General features: G+C 36.3%; 4 protein-coding genes across 9 annotated transcripts; 1 reads left to right on the top strand and 3 right to left on the bottom strand.

Moving 5' to 3' along the window:
- Positions 1-124: 124 nt before the first annotated feature.
- Positions 125-1,124, top strand: LOC111810477 (ethylene-responsive transcription factor 1A). The gene has a single exon (XM_023697181.2). It carries the CDS (start codon positions 180-182, stop codon positions 996-998), a length of 819 nt encoding a protein of 272 aa, XP_023552949.2. The 5' UTR covers positions 125-179; the 3' UTR covers positions 999-1,124.
- A 1,990-nt stretch (positions 1,125-3,114) lies between these two features.
- On the bottom strand, positions 3,115-6,672 carry LOC111810879 (ubiquitin carboxyl-terminal hydrolase 3). The gene is made up of 9 exons (XM_023697699.2): positions 6,488-6,672; positions 5,750-5,881; positions 5,596-5,637; positions 5,131-5,236; positions 4,584-4,642; positions 4,294-4,368; positions 3,784-3,832; positions 3,588-3,664; positions 3,115-3,422 (listed from the first exon to the last, which is right to left on the bottom strand). Exons 1-9 carry the CDS (start codon positions 6,560-6,562, stop codon positions 3,324-3,326), a joined length of 714 nt encoding a protein of 237 aa, XP_023553467.2. The 5' UTR covers positions 6,563-6,672; the 3' UTR covers positions 3,115-3,323.
- Positions 6,673-7,747: 1,075 nt separating this feature from the next.
- Positions 7,748-13,027, bottom strand: LOC111809612 (putative enoyl-CoA hydratase 2, mitochondrial). Of its 5 annotated transcripts, none has more exons than XM_023695956.2 (9): positions 12,735-13,026; positions 11,518-11,687; positions 11,353-11,427; positions 10,602-10,692; positions 10,476-10,527; positions 9,383-9,486; positions 9,227-9,303; positions 8,189-8,369; positions 7,748-8,095 (listed from the first exon to the last, which is right to left on the bottom strand). In XM_023695956.2, exons 1-8 carry the CDS (start codon positions 12,973-12,975, stop codon positions 8,193-8,195), a joined length of 987 nt encoding a protein of 328 aa, XP_023551724.2. In that variant the 5' UTR covers positions 12,976-13,026; the 3' UTR covers positions 7,748-8,095; positions 8,189-8,192. The 5 variants fall into 5 exon arrangements, with proteins under 5 accessions (XP_023551724.2, XP_023551725.2, XP_023551723.2 ...); XM_023695957.2 differs by having other exon boundaries at positions 7,748-8,090; positions 10,605-10,692; XM_023695955.2 differs by having other exon boundaries at positions 7,748-8,090; positions 12,735-13,025.
- Positions 13,028-14,091: 1,064 nt separating this feature from the next.
- Positions 14,092-17,995, bottom strand: LOC111809611 (uncharacterized). Of its 2 annotated transcripts, none has more exons than XM_023695953.2 (6): positions 17,864-17,995; positions 17,579-17,615; positions 17,113-17,399; positions 16,519-16,555; positions 15,899-16,137; positions 14,092-15,068 (listed from the first exon to the last, which is right to left on the bottom strand). In XM_023695953.2, the coding sequence occupies exons 1-6, from the start codon at positions 17,891-17,893 to the stop codon at positions 14,487-14,489; spliced, it is 1,212 nt and encodes a 403-aa protein (XP_023551721.2). In that variant the 5' UTR covers positions 17,894-17,995; the 3' UTR covers positions 14,092-14,486. The 2 variants fall into 2 exon arrangements, with proteins under 2 accessions (XP_023551721.2, XP_023551722.2); XM_023695954.2 differs by having other exon boundaries at positions 14,092-15,065.
- Between the last annotated feature and the right edge of the window lie 1,420 nt (positions 17,996-19,415).

Below are 19,415 nucleotides of genomic sequence, written 5' to 3'. Positions count from 1 at the left end.
TTATAATAATAATAATAATAATAATAATAATTTGTGGATTTTTTAATATTAAAAAATGGCCCACATCGTTCAAGTTCATGAATCTAATTCACCTATTAATAGCTTTCATATTCCCAATTCTTCAAATTTCATTCAGATTTGGATCTCTCTCTCTCTCTCTATAAAGTTTTGATTTTTAAATGATGTACGGACAGAGTAATGGCTGTGAATCGGATTTTGTTCTTCTGGAGACCATCCGCCGCCATTTATTGGGAGATTCCGAGCCTTACCGATGTGGGAATTTCGCCGTCGCCGGAACCGCCGCGCCGGGGTTGTGCGGGAGCTCCAATTTCAGCAGTTTGTACCCTTGTTTGACTGAAAATTGGGGGGAATTGCCTCTTAAAGTGGATGATTCCGAGGACATGTTTCTCGCCGGAGTACTTCACGACGCCGTCCGCCTTGGTTGGGATCCTCTGCTCGGTTCATCGCCGTCGGAGGCTTTTAATTTTGGATTCTCTGATGTCAAAATAGAGCCCCTGATTCTTTCTCCCGCGGTGGTTCCGGCGAAGGTGGAGGTGGCGGCGGTGGTTCCGGCGAAGGGGAAGCATTATCGGGGTGTACGGCAACGGCCGTGGGGGAAGTTCGCGGCGGAGATTCGTGATCCGGCGAAAAACGGGGCTCGGGTTTGGCTTGGGACGTTTGAGACGGCGGAGTACGCGGCGCTTGCTTATGACCGCGCCGCTTATCGGATGCGGGGCTCCAAAGCTCTTCTTAATTTTCCGCTTCGGGTTAATTCGGGTGAACCCGACCCGGTTAGAGTGACGTCGAAGAGGTCGTCGTCTCGGTCTTCACCGGAGCCTACTTCGTCGTCGTCGTCGGTAGAGAGTGGGTCCCTTAAGCGGCGGAAGAAGGTGGTGGCAGCAACTCAAGCTGCACTAGAGTCGATCCAATTAGTGGTGGGGACCAATGCAACACAAGTGGAAGCTGACGTGGCGAAGAGTACAAATGGCGAGCAATGATTGGTGGAGTAGTGGTGATAGTGAAAGAAGGGGCACTTTGGTGTTTTATTGTGAATTGAGGGACTTGGGAGAAAAGTAAAAACTTGGTTCTTTAGGGGTAGAATTGGAAGATTTTCTTTGGGATTTTTTTTATAAAAAAAAAAAAAAAAAGGAAAATGGTACATAATGGGTTGTTGGATTTGCTAAAGCAAATTTGTTTATTGTTTAGAACAAAAGATAATCCCTTTGAATGGAATTTTTCTATTATTTTCATCCTCCACTTTTGCTTTAATTTCATCCCGTAATTATTGGATAAACGGATACAATTTTGCTTCTCTTCATACTATCGAAAATTTGCTCGAAGGTGGCGGTCATAATGATAATGATGATGTAACACTCGAGTAAAAAAAATGTATATTAATGAACTGAAACAATGTCAAATACTCTCTTTGAATTATGTAATGTTTTTAGACTTGACCAAATTAAAATTAAAATCAAAGTTATAAAAAAAAATGTTATATCCAAAAATTATTAATTGTTTTTTTAAAAATAATAATAAAAAGAAAAATGATATTTAATGAATCGTGTGAACTAAAAACTCATTAAGGGATGCCATTCGATGGGCTGGTTTTCTCCCATTTTTCGTTGACTTTCAAAACCTTGACCGACCTTTGCAAAACCTATTTTTATATTCTATTTTAATCCCTCAACTTAATATAAAATACCATTTTAATCTTATAAAATATCATTTAATTTTAATCATTAATATTTTTTTAATTATTTAACTCGATCAAGAAGTCAAGGCTTTGACATCTAACAATTTAATGATTATGCTTCAGGCATATTAATTAAAACTGTCTGATAATCATTTAATATTTTTATTTTTAAATATTATACTTGTTTCCCCACTATTTCTTTCCATAAATTTCTTTTTTTTAGAAAAACATTTGAATTATCAATTAAATTTTAAATAAAAACAGTTTTTTCTTTCTGTTTATTAAATTATACCAAGCAAGAGGTATGGGAACGGGAAATGTAATCTCGTCCCCCGTTCTCATTTATCTAAACAGGGAATCCCCTCCCTGTTCGGAGGGGATAAAGTATAATATAATCTCGTACCCGGTTTATCTAATAAGGAGAAAATGGTACTCACTCCACTATTCTCCATCTAACCAGGGGCTCCTCCCTATTTAGAGGGGGTAAAGTAACATATTTATACTAAGCAGGGGGTATGGAAACGGAGAATATAATTTCGCACCCAGTGGAGAAAATGGTACTCACTCCACCATTCTACATCTAAATAGGGGCTCGGAGTAGGTAAAGTTTTGTCTAAATAGGGAATCCCCTCCCTGTTCAAGACGGATAAAGTGAACATCTAAACTCCATGAGTAAAGTACACATCTTGACTCAAAAAGGCTAAAATGTTACAGAATTACAAGGACCATTTGCTTATGTCTTTTTAATTTAATTGTAACTGGGATGTGCACGTTGGTTGGAGAGCACAAACCACCATTTATAAGGGTGTGAAAACCTTCCCTTAGTAGACGCGTTTTAAAGCCTTGAGGGAAGCCCAAAAGGAAAAGCTCAAAGAGGACAATATCTGCTAGCGGCGATCTAGGACGTTACAAATAGTATCAAAGCCAGACACCGGACAATGTGCCAGCCTTCTTGCTGTTCCATGAGGGGGAGTAGACACGAGGCGGTGTGCAAGTAAGGACGCTGACCCCAAAGGAGGGTGGATTTGGGGGCGGTCCCACATCGATTGGAGGAAGGAAAGAGTGCCAGCGAGGACGCTGGCCCCAAAGGGGGTGGATTGTGATGGCCCACATTGGTTGGAGAGAACAAACCAACATTTATAAAGGTGTGAAAACCTTCCCCTAATAGACTTGAGGACTTGAGGACAAAGAGGACAATATCTGCTAACGGTGGATCTGGGCCATTACAGTTTCAAACTTGAGCTATGATCTCAGAAAGTCATCTACGGATGTTTATAGATGTTTTCATAAGATTTGTATTCCAAGAAAGCAAAATACCAATTTTCAAAACCTCAAAGGTCAAAACCTAACTCCTAATATTCAGATTCAGAACTTAATACTAATTTTAGACTCAATCAATATCACCTTGCATACCAAAGCAATGAACAACTTCTCTATAGTCATTAGCAAATTCAGAAACCACACAAAACACAGTTTGATGCAAATACTAAACACTTCCTTCATCTCAGGTAAAAACAGTTTCGTGTGTTAAACTCAACAGATTTCTCATAGACGCATCTACGTAAAGCGATAATTACGCGTAGGACTTGTTCATTGATGCAAAGACTAAATCAGATCAAACCTGGTCGCCTTAAGATGCATCCCCGACTTTCTTTGAAATGGCAATGACATTGAATCTCAGCGAGTCGGGATTTTTCGAGATTATGTCTTTTATGACTTTGGCTGTATCCTGTGGTTTCATCAATCATTTCATTAAATGCAGAGAACAGAAGAGTAATATTTTGTTGGGTATGATTCATTGGCAAATCGAGATAAACATGCAAGGCGATTCAAACAGGACAATAAACATAACTGGCTAAAACAAACCAGGATAATATTCAGAGCAATTATTTACCTGTAATAGAGTATCCGGTGATGATGCACCGTGTGATATTGGCTTCGACTTCATCCCATCGAGCTCATAAAGTATACCTGTATAATTAGGATACTGTAGATTAGATCATTTCTTAAAAATTTGATGACCCAATTCATTGTGGACTCCAAAGAAAATAATTTTTTTCCTTAGAGAGAGAGCTCTAAGAAGTGTTTACCGTCCACACATGAGAAGCAGATAAAGTGAGTATCGACCTTTTCTGGAGCCTGTATGTAATGATGAGAAGGAAAGATGAGCCAAATAAGAAAAGATAAGCCAGCACGTATACGCGTATTCATATACAGGGAGAAATAACGAGCATCGTTCCAGTGAATGCATTTTATGTTCATACAATCTCTCATCTACTTTTTCCTCTATTATACAACCAACTCATGTTGTTAGATCTTGAACTTTCAAAAATCATCCATTTTCACTGATCATCTACAATTTAATTATTAAATTCTCTAATTTGTTGCGGAGGTAAATGAAAGAAATTCCTATCAGCAGAGGATAGCTGTCAGCCTGTCAAAGCTTTATCTGAAAAAACAAGACAATGGCTGAAGGTTCACTCTTACGTGCTGAACGCAGCCTCGATAAGGTATCTATCTATTCTAAATATACTCAAAGAAAACAAGAAAAAAGAAAACTCTTCTCCACCATTATTCAGTAAACTTGAAACGATACTAACCGTCGTATCACCAGCATTTGCTGCTACCGAATGTGCAACTTCCATTTCTCTGTCTTCCCCAAGAAATACTGCACGCTATCAAAATGAACAACATACAACTATTAGAAGCAAAAGGAAAAATATTATGGGTAAGCATCAACTGGACAAAGGAAAGGATCGATAAATAATGTGTTTTATTCCTTGCGTTTCTTGATATGTTCGTCCTTTTCTGTATACGAAAATTTTTGGGTGGTGGTGGGGTGGGGAAGTAGAACGGGTGTGTGATAGAAGCATGGGTTTATAAATACAACCTCCATCGGATCCATGCTTTTGGTAGACTTGAAGAACCTATCCAAGAACGATCCCTCGGCTTAAAAAAAAGACAAAGCAATCAAGTTAAAAAAAGAAAAAAGAAAAGAAAAATAAGATGTACTAGAACTGAAAGAATATCATAACAGCAGTGCAGTAATCACTCAGGAATCACCAGAACATGCAGACAAGTAAAGAGACTGATAAACTTGATCAACGTGATTATAGTAGAATTATTGTGACCAGCCACAGGACTCAACTTGATCAACATGATTAAACCTCCATGGTAAACCAGGACATGATCACCAAATTAAACATACGAATGACCCTGCAGAATAATTCTTCGTTTCACTTTCATATTTAATTCATGTTCTGCTTATTTTCGATGATAGATAGTTTTCTTCACTCCTTAAATGACCAATTCTCTACTTTACATGTACAGATACAAGACAGAAGACCCCTGAGCAAAAGGTAGAGGATCACAATGCTACATGATCCGAAGAAATATATTTCAGAGCGTCAAATTGACTAGCATCTCTCAGTACTTACAAAGCTTAATCTCCGAAGTAATGTTCCCTATGGCATGAAGAAGTCCAATAGTTCCACAGGCATTGCCAACAGTTTGTTTCATAAAGTATACTCGATCACTATAATCCTAGAATCACAACAGAAACAAAACAGCCTTATTATTAGATAACACTTGCACGGATATAAAACGTTTTGACAATGTTATTCAAAATAATCCAATAACATGCACCAAAACTGGATTGTCCATGCTAGAGTATGCAACCAGACAGAATTTTAAACAAGTTACGACAGACTGAAAAACGTGTTTCCTGATTTGCAGATGGAAAATCTTAAACACGTCACAACAGACAGAACACACATTGGACAAACACCAAGTAACATCCTAATCTAGAGGGGAAAACGTATCTAAACAATTCAGCCTCTTGGCATGTCATAATATAAAGAGGACTGAAAACACTTGCTTAACTTGTCAATTCTCATACTCACATTCTTTGCATCTTCTTCCTGTTGAAGCCTCTCGTCTTTACACTGAAAACATTAAAACGTTTAGAAAATGAAAAACTATTTTCTTCGTTTTATGTCAAGGGAATTCTTCAAACTCATAAACATCATTAAAACTGAACTTTATCTGTAAGCAAACCTTTTGAGTTATGGGATAAAGAAACACCACCGCCAGTACAGGCTTAGGCACCATGTCCAAGAGTTCTTCATCCAAGCCATAAACATCATTGCACTCTGCTTCATCTTCTGGAAGACCAAGACCCCAAAGGAACTTTGGAATAACAAAACAGAAGTTTGCCGAACATTAGAGGATATATGGAAACTTGATGATGTTATTATCTTCTAAAATCAAGCAGCAATTTGGTTTATACTTTTTTTGTAGCAAAACATTATTTGAAAGGAAGGAAAAGAAAACGATCACTTCAAAAGTAGCCGTGATTCCAATAACATGGCCACACCATCCTTATCAAGATAAACTAAGAAATTCAACTGGCTAACAGAGTATACAGCACGCATAAAAACATCTCAGTTAGTCAAACAGGCGATTTGACCTGAACGAGAAAGCCCCAAATAGTCAAAAATCATTCATTCGGATGACCAAATCAAAATGATAACCAAAAAAATTGAAGAAATTCTCTATATCTCCTCCCAGATTTCTCTCTCACTTCAACAGAATACAGATCGCTCACACAAATCAGCAATAAGAAACAGCATGAACAAACAGGCACGAAAACCGTATAGATACACCAAGAAAATGCGGAGATACTGAAATACATCCCATCCCAAGAAAAGTTGAGAATCGCCCTTCCAATCCTCTTTCCACTAACCAGAACTCGAATCTAGAAGCCAAATCAGAACAAAACGAAAGTACCTATACCTGGTTCATAACATCAGGGTTAGCTTCGAGAGGAAGCCAACGCTTAGCTGAAGAGCTTTGGTCCACAGAAGCCATTGTCGTCAGGTGAGCTTGTAACACACTCCGATTACAGAAATGGAATCAGTTCTTCCAATGCTCAGTTGGGGAATCAATCTAACTTGGAGACGACGCAACATTTGGCAGTCTCGGTCTTATATATAGATTTGTTAATGGGCCTGGAAACCAGCTCACTAAGAAACACAGTAATAAGGCTCATGGCCCAAATAGCTTAATTGTAGGCCCATGAGCCCAAGATAGGGGTTTAGATTTCAAACTATTAAACTTTAAAAAAAAAAAAAAAAACTCTTAAATTTTGTATTTTGTCTCAAAAATACCCATAAACCTTCAAAAGTTTCGGTAATATCCTTAAACTTTAATAAAAATAAAAAAATAAAAAAATAAAAAAAAAAACCCTTAATTTTACATGAAAATCGGTAATACTTTGTTTTAAAAAAATATTCTTTTACTTTTAAAATTTTAATTAATAACAAATTTAACAATTAAAAATTATTCGTTACAATGTTTAAAAAATACTCATTAATTTTTTTAAAAATAACATTAAAATATTGAGGTGTTGACGACTTTCACCTATTTATTGACAATAAAAAAAAAATTAAAAATTATTTTTTATAAAGATGAAAGGTATTAATGCTACTTTTAAAATTTTAAGGATAAAATTAGTTTTTTAATTGTTTTTAAAAAGTTGAAGAATTTTAATAAAAAAATTTAAAATTAAAGAATATTTTTTTGAAATAAAATACTAAACATTTCCAAAACTTTAAAAAAAAGTTAGTTATTTTTATTAATTTAACTAAAATAATAATAATAATAATTAAACAAAAACAAAGAAAAAGTATATGGAAAGATATAACTTAAAATAAAGTAAAATTTAAAGGGAAAGAATCCAAATTTTCAACAGGCTAAATTAATATATAAAAAAAATACTCTCCAACTGTACACTTTTAATATTTTAATAATACACTGACTAAAAAGCAAAATTAAAAAAATACCACAATTAATAATTTTAAATGAAAACGTTTAAAAAGTATTTTTAAAATAAAATATTTAGCGATAATAATATTTTTAAGTAAAAATCGTATTTCATTTTAATTTTCAATAATTTAGGAAGATTTTTAGCATAATAAATCATTAATTGAAAAAAAACATGAATTAACAATTTGAGTCTAATTAAAAAAATATTTAATAAGTATTTAATTTGAACCAATTAAACTCTAAATTTTTAATTAGGTGTTAAATAGACGCCTAATTTAATTGATATTTACTCATTTTCTTGAGGTTAAGAGCAAAGTTTAAACCAACAAAATCGATGAAACCGAGCTGAATCAAAGTCGAACCAAACCCATTTTATACTCGGGTTCATCGGTTTTGTCGGTTTCAACTTGCACTCCAAACCAGCCCCACCAGAGAGAACACTTCTAAATTTCAGGACATAGATATCACTGAGTGCAGCACTAGGCTATGCAACGCTGCTTATTATAGCATTACTAATACATAAACAACCTGAACTGGTACACCTTCTGAAGCTTTCTCTCATTTCAGGTACCTACGCTACAGAAAAGCTTGCATTAATTCTTGTATTTTAGAACGTTAAATGAAGATCAGAGGCAACCATATTGTATTGAGGAAACAACAATTGGTTACCTATCTATTCTCCTCGATATCTCGGCTTGCGCTTCTCGGCAAATGCTGTCAATCCTTCCAAGCGATCTTTCGTGTCTAAGAGTTCTTTGTAACATTCATCTTCTACTTCCATGGCTGATTCCAGGTCTCCCTCGTGCCCCTCGTCGATCGCCTTCTTCGCCATCTTGATTGCTAGTGGACCCTGTTAATACATTACTCAATAGTTACTCTCATACATTACTCAACAATTACTTGGGTATTGGATTCTAGGCATTTTGTGATCTACCAAATAAGTCTTGTTTGCTTTGGCTCATTACAGTTTTAAAACGCGTCTGTTAGAGAGAGGTTTTTACACTCTTATAAGGAATGTTTCGTTCCCTTCTTCGATCGATGAGAGATCTCACAATCCACCTCCCTTAGGGACTAAGCGTCCTCGTTGGCACACTACTTAGTGTCTGACTCTTATACCATTTATAAGAGCTCAAGCCCACCGCTAATAGGTATTGTCTACTTTGGCCCATTACATATCACCGTCAGCCTCATGGTCTTAAAAAGCGTCTGTTAGGGAGAGGTTTTCATACCCTTGAAAGGAATGTTTTGTTCCCCTCTCCAACCGATGTGGGATCTCATAGTCCACCCCTCTTGGGGGCTCAGCGTCCTCGCTAGCACACCGCTCAATGTCTAACTCTAATACCATTTATAACAACTCAAGCCCACCGCTAATAGATATTGTTCGCTCTAGCCCGTTACGTATCACCGTCAACCTCACGGTTTTAAAATGTGTCTGTTAGAGAGAGGTTTCCACACCCTTAAGGAATGTTTCATTCGCTCTCCAACCGATGTGGGTCTCACAATAGGTGTGCCAGCGAGGACGCTGAGCCCCCAAGGGGGTGGATTGTGAGATCCTACATTGGTTGAAGAACGAAACGAAACATTTCTAATAAAGGCGTAGAAACCTCTCCCTAATAGACACGTTTTAAAATTGTGAGGCTGACGTCGATACGTCACTGGACAAAGCAAACATAGCCAGAAAGATAATTATATTAATGTTCTAATTACCTTCTGATTTATCTCTTGGGCAATTTCCAGTGCCTTTGCATAAGCTTCACCAGCAGGGACGCAGTAATTGACAAGACCTAAGGCGGGAAATTTATGTTCTTATCCTTAACTCAATAAAACACTGAACTTAAGCTTTATAAAAACTGGCAATCATACCTATAGATAGAGCATCTCTGCTACTGACCTTACGACCAGTGAATATAAGTTCCTTTGCTATTGATTTCCCAACAAGCCTGGGGAGCCTTGCAGTCCCACCTGCCCTGAGAGAAAACATGTTTAGAAGGTGTAATCTGCTCGTGCATACAGGACAACCTTCGTGTCATGTAACAGCTCAAGCCCACCACAAACAGATATTGTCCACCTTGGCCTGTTACGGATTGTCATCAGTCTCACAGTTTTAAAACGCGTCTGCTTGGGAAAGGTTTCCACACCTTTATAAGGAATGCTTTGTTCTCCTTTCCAACCAATGTGGGATCTCACAATCCACCCCCTTTGGAGGCCTAGCGTCCTCGCTGGCACACCACTAACAGATATTGTCCACTTTGGCCCGTTATGTATCTGTAACGCCCCAGATCCACCGCTAGCAGATATTGTCCTCTTTGGGCTTTTCCTTTCGGGTTTCCCCTCAAGGCTTTAAAACACGTCTGCTAGGGGAAGGTTTCCACACCCTTATAAATGGTGGTTTGTTCTCCTCCACAACCAATGTGGGACATCACAGTATTGTCGTCGACATCACGGTTTTAAAACGCGTATGCTAGGGAGAGGTTTCCACACCCTTATTAGAAATGCTTCGTTCTTCTCTCCAACTCATGTGAGATCTCATAATCCACCCCCCTTGGGGCCTGAAGTCCTCGATGGCACACCACCTGGTGTCTGGCTCTGATACCATTCGTAACAACCCAAGCCCACCGCTAAAAGATATTGTCCGTTTTGGCCCGTTACGTATCATCATCAACCTCACAGTTTTAAAACGCATATGCTAGGGAGAGGTTTCCACACCCATATAAGGAATGTTTCGTTCTCCTCTCCGACCAACGTGAGATCTCACGTAGAAAAGAGGAAGTGAGAGGTCTGAAAAATAGTCTTAGGAAGAGTCTCATCCAGCTTCCACCACCAACAGTTTAATGTTTATACTAAGTAATAGAACTATGGAACTTCAATATGCATGCAGGCTTCCTTCTACTGGCCTCAAGTGAGCTCTCAAAACGTCATATGTGACCGTATATATAAATAAGTATTTACTACATACCCAGGAATTATAGCCAGTCCGGTTTCTGGCAAACTGAGCTTGGCATCTTCCCCTGGATCATGGTTTAACGATCAGAGTTACAATAACTCCAATACAGCAAGACGTTCTAGTAAAGAACTCAATTACCACATATCCGAAGATCACATGCAAGAGCCATTTCAAGTCCACCACCGAACGCTGCTCCTTCAATAACTGAAATAGTAGGAATACACAGTCCCTGAATAAAATAAATTTAGATTAAGTCAGCTGAAAACTAGATTCATGATGAAAAAAGGGAAGTTTTAAAAAAATATCCGTGAGCGTTTGGGCCAACTTGTACCTGACTCGACTATTCTCACATGACAATCGTCTAACCTTACTGCATTTAGTTGTCAAGGTAACTCATAGGATCTTAAATTCTATCTTGAGTGGCCACTATGACTTGAGCTCCCTAAATGTAACGGCCTAAGCCCACCACTAGCAGATACTGTCGTTTTTGGGCTTTCCATTTCAGGCTTCCCCTCAAGGTTTTTAAAACGTGTCTTTCAGAGTTATACAGCGAAACCGGTGCTCATCCAGATACTGTCCTTTTTGGGCTTCCCCATTACGCATCTACTAGGGAGAGGTTTCCACACCCTTATAAAGGGTGTTTCGTTCTCCTCCCCAACCGAAATGGGATCTCACACTAAACCCTTTAATTCTTTATTACTTAGAAAGCGCTTAAAGTTTACTAGCATCAGCCACGAAAGATCATGGACGGAATATCGATGATAACTGATGTAGTCAAGTGCATCTCAACTGATGCATTGTATACTTGTCAAGACATCCTTGTTCATACATGATGTAAATAAATCATAGAATGTAAAAGCAGGTAGGCCTGTAGATAATAACAATCTACCTCCAAAAATGTGAATGCAGAACGCAGTGAGGTGACATAGGAATGAACTTCTGATGCAGTCATCTTCTTACGTTCCTTTACTTAAAAGAATGAATTGAGGGGGAAAAGAAGTTAAAGACTATATCACAATGAGAGAGTTGAAGTGTTAGATATAAACAAGAATACCTTCAAATCGGCACCTGCACAAAACACCTTTGGGACAGAGCTGCAGATCATCATAACATTGGCAGATGGATCGCTATCAACAGATTCAAAGGCATGACGCAGTCCCCTCAGCATATCCTTGTCAATGGCATTTTTCACCTCAGGCCTGGCTAAATGTACCTCAACAATACCTGCCATTGATAAACCCAAGTGGATTTGCATTCAAATATAACTCAAGCAGCCCATGAACACTCCAGAAACTTGAAAGGAAATTATTATAGAACTACAAATGAAGAAAAAAATGATTTTGAACCGATATAGTTATTTCATAAAGTGTTTCTCTAAAATTTTGAAGAAACCATTTTTAGCCCTTCAAAATCACTTGAGACGTTGATCCAAACATACTCTAAATCTCCCATACTCTGCAGACAATCCCATCAATTCTAGAATAAAAATTAAGCTCTTTAAGTAAGGGGTACACGTGCAGCGACTTTGATACCGTATTAGATAAATATATAGTTCCATCTCAAATCCAATTGGCGTATGTTATCAAGATTATGAAGCCGGATGTCATGGTCATGCTTGTCCAAGGTGTATTATCTATGGCCGCATGAAAGATGTCCCAGTCTTACTTGTCCGGGACATGTTGTCCATGGTTGCATGTCCGTTCCAAACCCCTTTTACATACTTTCATCCTAGATAGGCCTTTACCAGAGTCAATACAGGGGTTTATGACCGTTCACCAAAACCATGTCTACACCCGGCACGGGCTAAAATGCCCCAAAATGTACTATAGGGGGATATGACTAGTTGTCACTTTTTCCTACCCTGAGTTATATAACGTTGTTTTCTTCAATTCTTCAAATCGTTTTCAAATGTATTTCTTCGCTCACGTCTCTTAAACCTTTTCTTGCAACGTGACTCGAGGCCCAAACATACATCAACATTGTCCACGACGTCCAAATTTCTCACCGCTGACTTGTTCGCTTGGTTAGAACAAATGCCCCGCTAGAGTGCGAACGCACCTCTCAAATGGACATACAAGGGAATATTACTTATTACTTAAGCACCAAACCATAAACTACCAATTTCGGAATCGAATTGAGACATCACAACAAAATCCTTAAACCGCAGCAATCTAAATAACCCAAGCACATCACCATTGATCGCAGACTATTAAAGCATATCGCACAACAAAATTAAAAAAAAGACATACATATCCTCATCTCAGAACTTACCAGAATCGGAGTCTGAAAGTCGGTGAAGACGGACAGACTCAGAAAACACCGACTCCAAAATGAGAGTTCTGCAACGAGTGTACCGCCATGGATGTGAGAACGATCTAAGGCCCTTGGAAGAGTTGGAGGTCGGAAATGTACGGCAGAGCAGGGTGGCCGGAATCGAAAGGTTCTGAGGTGAATGATGGAGTTGGGTTCTGAGGTTGATCAGCTTTCCGCACAGAACTCTGAATGCCCCCATACTTTATACAAAACGACGATCGCAAAGCAGAGAGAGTGAAGAATGAGGGCGAATTGGATGTATCCTTAAATTTTTAATAAATAATTAAAAAAAAATACCTTAAATTAAAAACTAAAAAATAAAAAATATAGTTAATACTTAAAAAAAAAATACTTTAAATTTAAAAAATTCAAAAATACTATTACTATGGTAATTATACTTTATTCCAAAAATACCTTAAAATTTAATTTTAAAATGCCCATTGTTGGTTGAAAGTCCCCTGATTCAACGAATTATCATGGGTTTAGGAATACTGTCCATTGGAGTGAGACTTTTTGGGAAGCCCAAACCAAAGGTACTAGAACTTATACTTAAAATAGACAATATCATTCCATTGTTGAAAATCATGTTCATATAACACTCATTACTCATGCCTAAAATTCAAATCAAGATTCATAAATCTGGATTTAACAATTAATTGGTTACTATTAGATAGTAGTTCATCAACTTATAATCGATAATAAAGAATCTAAGTTAAGCACAAATTTATCTTATATATAAAAATTAATAAATAACTTGTCAAATTTAAATATAGTTGAACTAACTAAGTTAAATTTAAATATAGTTGAACTAACTAAGATATTATGTTTTTGTTAGAAATATGAATTCTTACCAGACTTGTGGTTGAGCTAAAAAGAAAAAAAAAAAAAAAGTCAACATAGGTACCACTAACTTGAGATGAACTTTTCATCTTCTATCCACTCGAAATCAAGAAGATTAGATAAGAGTAATAAGTTTTCGAATCGCTCCGCAAAAAAAAAAAAAAAAAAAAAGTGTTTGGCTGAACCCAAAAAGAGGTTGACCCACTTCATGCAACTGTGAAAAGAACTTAGAGAGGAATCTCCACAGAAAGAAGAGAAAATCATACTCGAGCTTTTGGAAATCTTTCGGCGGCCACAAAGAAACCAACCCGCCTATTATGACGAGGCAATTTTTTCATTGAACCATGTCCTAGGTTCTGGCGGTGGGAGATCTTACTGTTGGATGATGAAAGTCCCACATCGACTAATTTAGGGAATGATCATGAGTTTATAATCAAAGAATACATTCTCTATTGGTATGAGGCCTTTTGGGAAGTCCAAAGCAAAACCATTAGAGTTTATATTCAAGGTGGACAATATCATACTATTGTAGAGAGTCATCTAACATGGTATAGAGTCATACCCTAAACTCAATCGTGCCAATAGATTGGTAACAGTTAAAAATGACTAGGACCCTAGAATAGGGAAGACGTACTTTATTCGAGGGGAGGTATTGGATGATGAGAGTTTATACTCAAAATGGACAATATCATCTCACCCTTACAACCTACTCTAAGACAAATCAAAGTAGAATTGAACATATCCTCACCCAAATCTGCAAGCCAAAATCCATTTACAATAGAAGAAACCCAAAGGTTGGAAGTGCAAAGTTGAAGGGTCTTGCCATTTGGAGCTATTACACGGATACCTCTGTCTTGAGTTTGAATCCCTCTATGACTGAGCCAAGTTCTTGTGAACCCATCGTTCTAGTCGAAGCTGCTTCAATGGCGGTCCACGACTCGGCTTACTCTTCTGAGGACAACTCCATTTCCCAATGATCTCTACCATATCAGAGTGTTCATAATTGGTTTTGTCTCTCAATGCCTTTCTTCTTAAACAACCAAAACCACTTCCTACCTCTTTATCCTTGTAGTTTTCTTGCATTTCCACTGATTTCTTGCAAGTTTCTTCAGAAAATTCACGCTTTCTTGCTGTAATAAAACCATCTTCTGAAACTCCCTTCTCTTTGTTTTCTTTGTTGTTGCTTACAACAATTGGTTCTCTTATTAACTGTTCATCATTTTCAGAACTTTCCAGGATGAGATCAATCTTATGGATCGAATTTGTATGAGTTGTAGGCTTCTTGTTTTCATCATTTGAGCTTCTATTTATGTGCAGTGGCACAGAACCATTCTCTTGTGAAACTTTCTCTTGCAACTTACATTGAGAGTCTTTGGTTGAACTGATTTCGTTGGTTCCCACACTTTTCTCTTTTGGGTCTTTCTCCCAAGTTTTATCAGAGAACAAATTCTGCTGAGAACAGTTGAGATCTTATCAAACTAATAAAAAGAAATGGAAATGACTTGAAAGAAACAATCAGAGAAGCGTCATCCAGCTTCAAACTTGTAACAGTGATTAAGATTTTGACATGGGGATGATCTTTAGCATGAATGAGAAAAACTATCAGTTCATTACCAAGTCAATGTTAACAAAGAATACAAACGCTTTCCGCTTCTACTCAAGGTTTTAAAATATGTGTGCTAGGAGGTTTCCACACCTTTACAAAGAATGTTTCGTTCTCCTCCCCAATCGACGTGGGATCTCATAATCCACTCTCCTTCGGAGCCCCATCGCCTAGTGTCTGACTCTAATATCATTAGTAATAGCTCAAGCCCACCACTAGCAGATATTGTCTTTTTTGAGCTTTTCTTTTCGGACTTCTCCTCAAAAATTTTAAAGCGCATCTACACCTTTATTATAAGAATGTTTCATTCTCCTCCCCAACAGAAATGAGATTTGTTTTCCTTTCGGCTTCTCTTCAGGGTTTTTACAACGCGTCTGGTAGGAGAAGTTTCTACACCCTTATTATAAGAATGCTTCATTCTCCTCCCCAAATTAGAAGAGGATTGTTCACACATCTTTAAAGTGATATGTGTAGGTACAGAGGAGAATGAAGCATTGCTTATAAGTGTAGAAACGTTTCACTACTAGATGCGTTTCAAAAACTTTGAGGGGAAGCTTAAAGATAAAAGTCTAAAAACTTGAGCGGTTACACTATTTATAATAGCGTTCAATGAGAAGTTGTGTTTTCGGTCTAAGAACATGCTAAGAACAGCCCGTAGAAAAAAGATGAAAAATTGTACCTCGCTCAGAGGCCTATTGTTTAGCCTGTTGCCCCTGGAATTGCCATTGCATTTTTCGAACAGGTTCAACTCTACTATTTCACCTCCATTTTTGGTTTTTCTAACATTCTCCTGAGTCTCTTCCATTTCATGGTCCAACCCAGTTTTCTCGCTTTCACAATATCCAAATTCCTGGCTTAGATTCAGTGTAGGGGATTCATATACATAACTTGAAAACCACTTCCCAACATCAGGAGGCTCTGATGAAAAAGCAAAGCAAAAAATCAGTCATTGTCCTTGTGTTTTGTCACAAGTTCAAATTTTATATCTTGATTCTAACATAAAAATAAAAACAGAGAAATTAACTGTTAGACGTTAACAATTTTAAAGGGTTGGGAAATCCCAGTTTTAAATATTTCTAGTCCTACGACTTATATATTATATTTTGACACGGTTGACCCTGAGATCATCTGTGCGTTGGGTGTTCTTTTAGAATTATATAAAGGCGTAATAGAACGGATCCTCTCATCGAATCTCGTATCGATTAATTGAGCAAGAAAAACAGAGAAATTAACTGTTAGTTTAAGGATAGAATATTGATTTTTATTGGCAAATTGAATTCCAGAGAGAATGGTACAAACCTGACAGAAGCGACTGGGAGCACCATGAATCTTGATTCTAACATAAAAATAAAAACAGAGAAATTAACTGTTAGACGTTAACAATTTTGAGCTCTCATTACATAAAAAGATCAAATTCAGAAGACCCAGAAGTATTTTATGGTTTATTCAACAATACTTTTGATTTTAGTTTTCTAGTTTGAGAAGTAAAATTGTTTACTAATAATTATACTGTCAATAACCTAATTTCTAACGATGTCTTCTTTAAAGAACTTTTAAAATGGAAGAACACAAAATATTTGTAAATAACCTTAATTCTTTAGAACAAACGAAAAACCAAACAGAAAATCATCGTCTAACTAAGTCTAAGTTTCTACATTACTTGATCCCTTAAACTATTTCTATAGCCGATTAAGACCTTTAAAATTTGGCTAATGAACAATTGAAATTTTCTTTTAGTCGCATCATGTCTTGTGTTGATTGAATAATCCAACAAAAAAAAGTGACAGAAGTTCAAGGATTAGGTGGGAGATCTAGCCACCAAATTGTAAGCAATTACTTATTTTGAAATTAATTGAAGAACAGAGTAGTTGAAACGAAGAGAAGTTTGTATACCATGCCTAAAGGCTGGCTTTCGCGATGATCTTTCAGTGAAGTGCATTTCAGAGAAATCCATGCTCCGGGAAGCTTCTCAGCCGCTTCTTCTTCATCAATCTTTGTAACATCCCTAGATTCACCAATGTTTTCTCCAATTATTCCATTTTCCTCGCATGCTGTTTGCTCATCCTCCTCAACCCCAAATTCTCTCTCCCTCGAAATGGAATCTCCAAAATTGTCATTTGAATCAAGTTCGGGGGATTCGTATACATAGCTCGAGAACCAGTTCCTGATATCAGGCGGTTCTGATGGAAATTAACAAACAAATTAAAGTGAGTCCAACTATATCCTCACTCAAAAACTCATAAACTTGTTCAAAATCCTACTTAAGTTCACTATCGTCATGTGCCATAATTTTCTTTCCTGCATTTTCTCAACATCCAAACACACATTAAATCGATAAATCAGGGAGAAGCGTACGAACCTGAAGATGGCGAATGCGAGAACGAAGAATCCAGAACCTATAGCCATAAAGAAATAAAAAAATGCAAACGAAAGGGTTAGAAGTAGAAATTTGAATCTAAGATTGCACTATTAAGCTGCTGCAAATTCGCTAACTCGAATTAAACAAATCATTGGAATTATCATATCAGTAAACACGAAATTCTCCCGCAAAAGATGCTTGTAATTCCTCATATTTTCGCAGGAACCAAACACAAAATGGAAATCAGTAAACAACAGCGAATTCGCAAGTAGAAGAAAGCAATACCTGTGAATCGGAGAGGCTCGAATTCTCCATGGCTCCAGTTTCGCTCCAATCAAAGGATTCAGAACACAATCAACATCTGATTCATGGAGAAATGATTTTTCTCTTCAAAATTTGTTGATTTTAATTTGAAACTCGCGGGACCAATTGGCGCCATTTTGTTTCTACCCAAGCTTGAAAATCGGTTCAATTTCGGCGGTGAAATCCCAATTTTACCCCTAAATTCCTTACTAATCTATTAATTCGCCATTAATTTAAATACAAAAACATTCCTAAACTCACTCATTTTAATAATATCAATTTTCGCACAAATTTAAATTTAATTACTCCACATATTTTAATAAAAATGTACCTCTAATATTATTATTTTTTATATATTATCAATTTTGTACCCTATAATAATTATTATTTAATTATATTATGGAAACAAAAACTCTGGCTTGTTTCGAACTATTATTTTACTAATAAATTGTTGACTTAACACAATCATTACTTAATGGTTGACACTGAAGTGTTAAACTTCAATTGTCTTTTGCGTGAAAATAGAGGTCAACCAAGACCCCGTAAAGAATCTTCGATAAAGCAAGCGATTTGTTTCAATAATTTTGGACCAAATTCACCCTTTTGAATTAGCCGATCTTACAAAATCGATTGAGTGACTTGGTTGGAAGGGTTCTTAGAGGAGAAAATAATCGATGAGAGACAAATTCGACTATCTAATCCGAACAGATGAGTGGATGTGCAGCATGTTTCAAAGGAGACTAACCCTTAAAGTCTAGTATAGTTAAAAAGAGGGTCGGCTGTCTATACGACATTTCACGTCAAATTTATTTGACATTTAAATATAAAATTTATCTTGTTTTATCACTAATTTAAAAAATACTTTGTTTATAATATTTTAGAAATGTTTTTTTATATATAAATTGTGTTCTGTTTATTATGGAATTTTTATTTTAAAATTTAAAATAATTAAGAAAAATATAAAAACTTTGATATATTATTTAATTTTATAGAGAAAGCGTAATTCATGTTATAAGTCCATTTTACTTTTGTTAAATTAAAATATTTATAGTATCCTAAATTATATTATAAAATAATAATTACACAAAAGTTATAATATAAGTTATTATCAAACATAAGCAATTCTCTAAATTGGAATTCTTTTTAATTTATTCCCAAATACATATTTAAAAATGCTTAAAACATGAATTCACTATTTTTTTCAATTATTTGAGCTCTTAATTTTCCATTTTTTTGTTTGAAAAGTTTAAATTTATATTAGATAAAAGTGAGTAATCTAACGAGGAAAATAAAATAAATAATTAGTTATTAATACGATATTCGAAAATCGACATTTTATAGTGTTCAAAACTATTATTGAAATAGAAACGACCTAATTGTATCAAACTTAACACGTCAATCTAAGAAATACATACACTTTAGTCATTAGTTGTGCATAACTAAAATAAGTTAAACATTTGTTAGACATGTATCAAACAATGATTAAATATAATAATTAGACCTAGAAGTGTTGTGAGAAAAATGATGCATTTGG

Source organism: Cucurbita pepo, chromosome 14, assembly GCF_057944985.1.
Source record: "Cucurbita pepo subsp. pepo isolate OVF chromosome 14, ASM5794498v1, whole genome shotgun sequence".
Lineage (NCBI taxonomy): Eukaryota > Viridiplantae > Streptophyta > Magnoliopsida > Cucurbitales > Cucurbitaceae > Cucurbita > Cucurbita pepo.
This window is presented reverse-complemented; position numbering and strand designations above follow the sequence as displayed.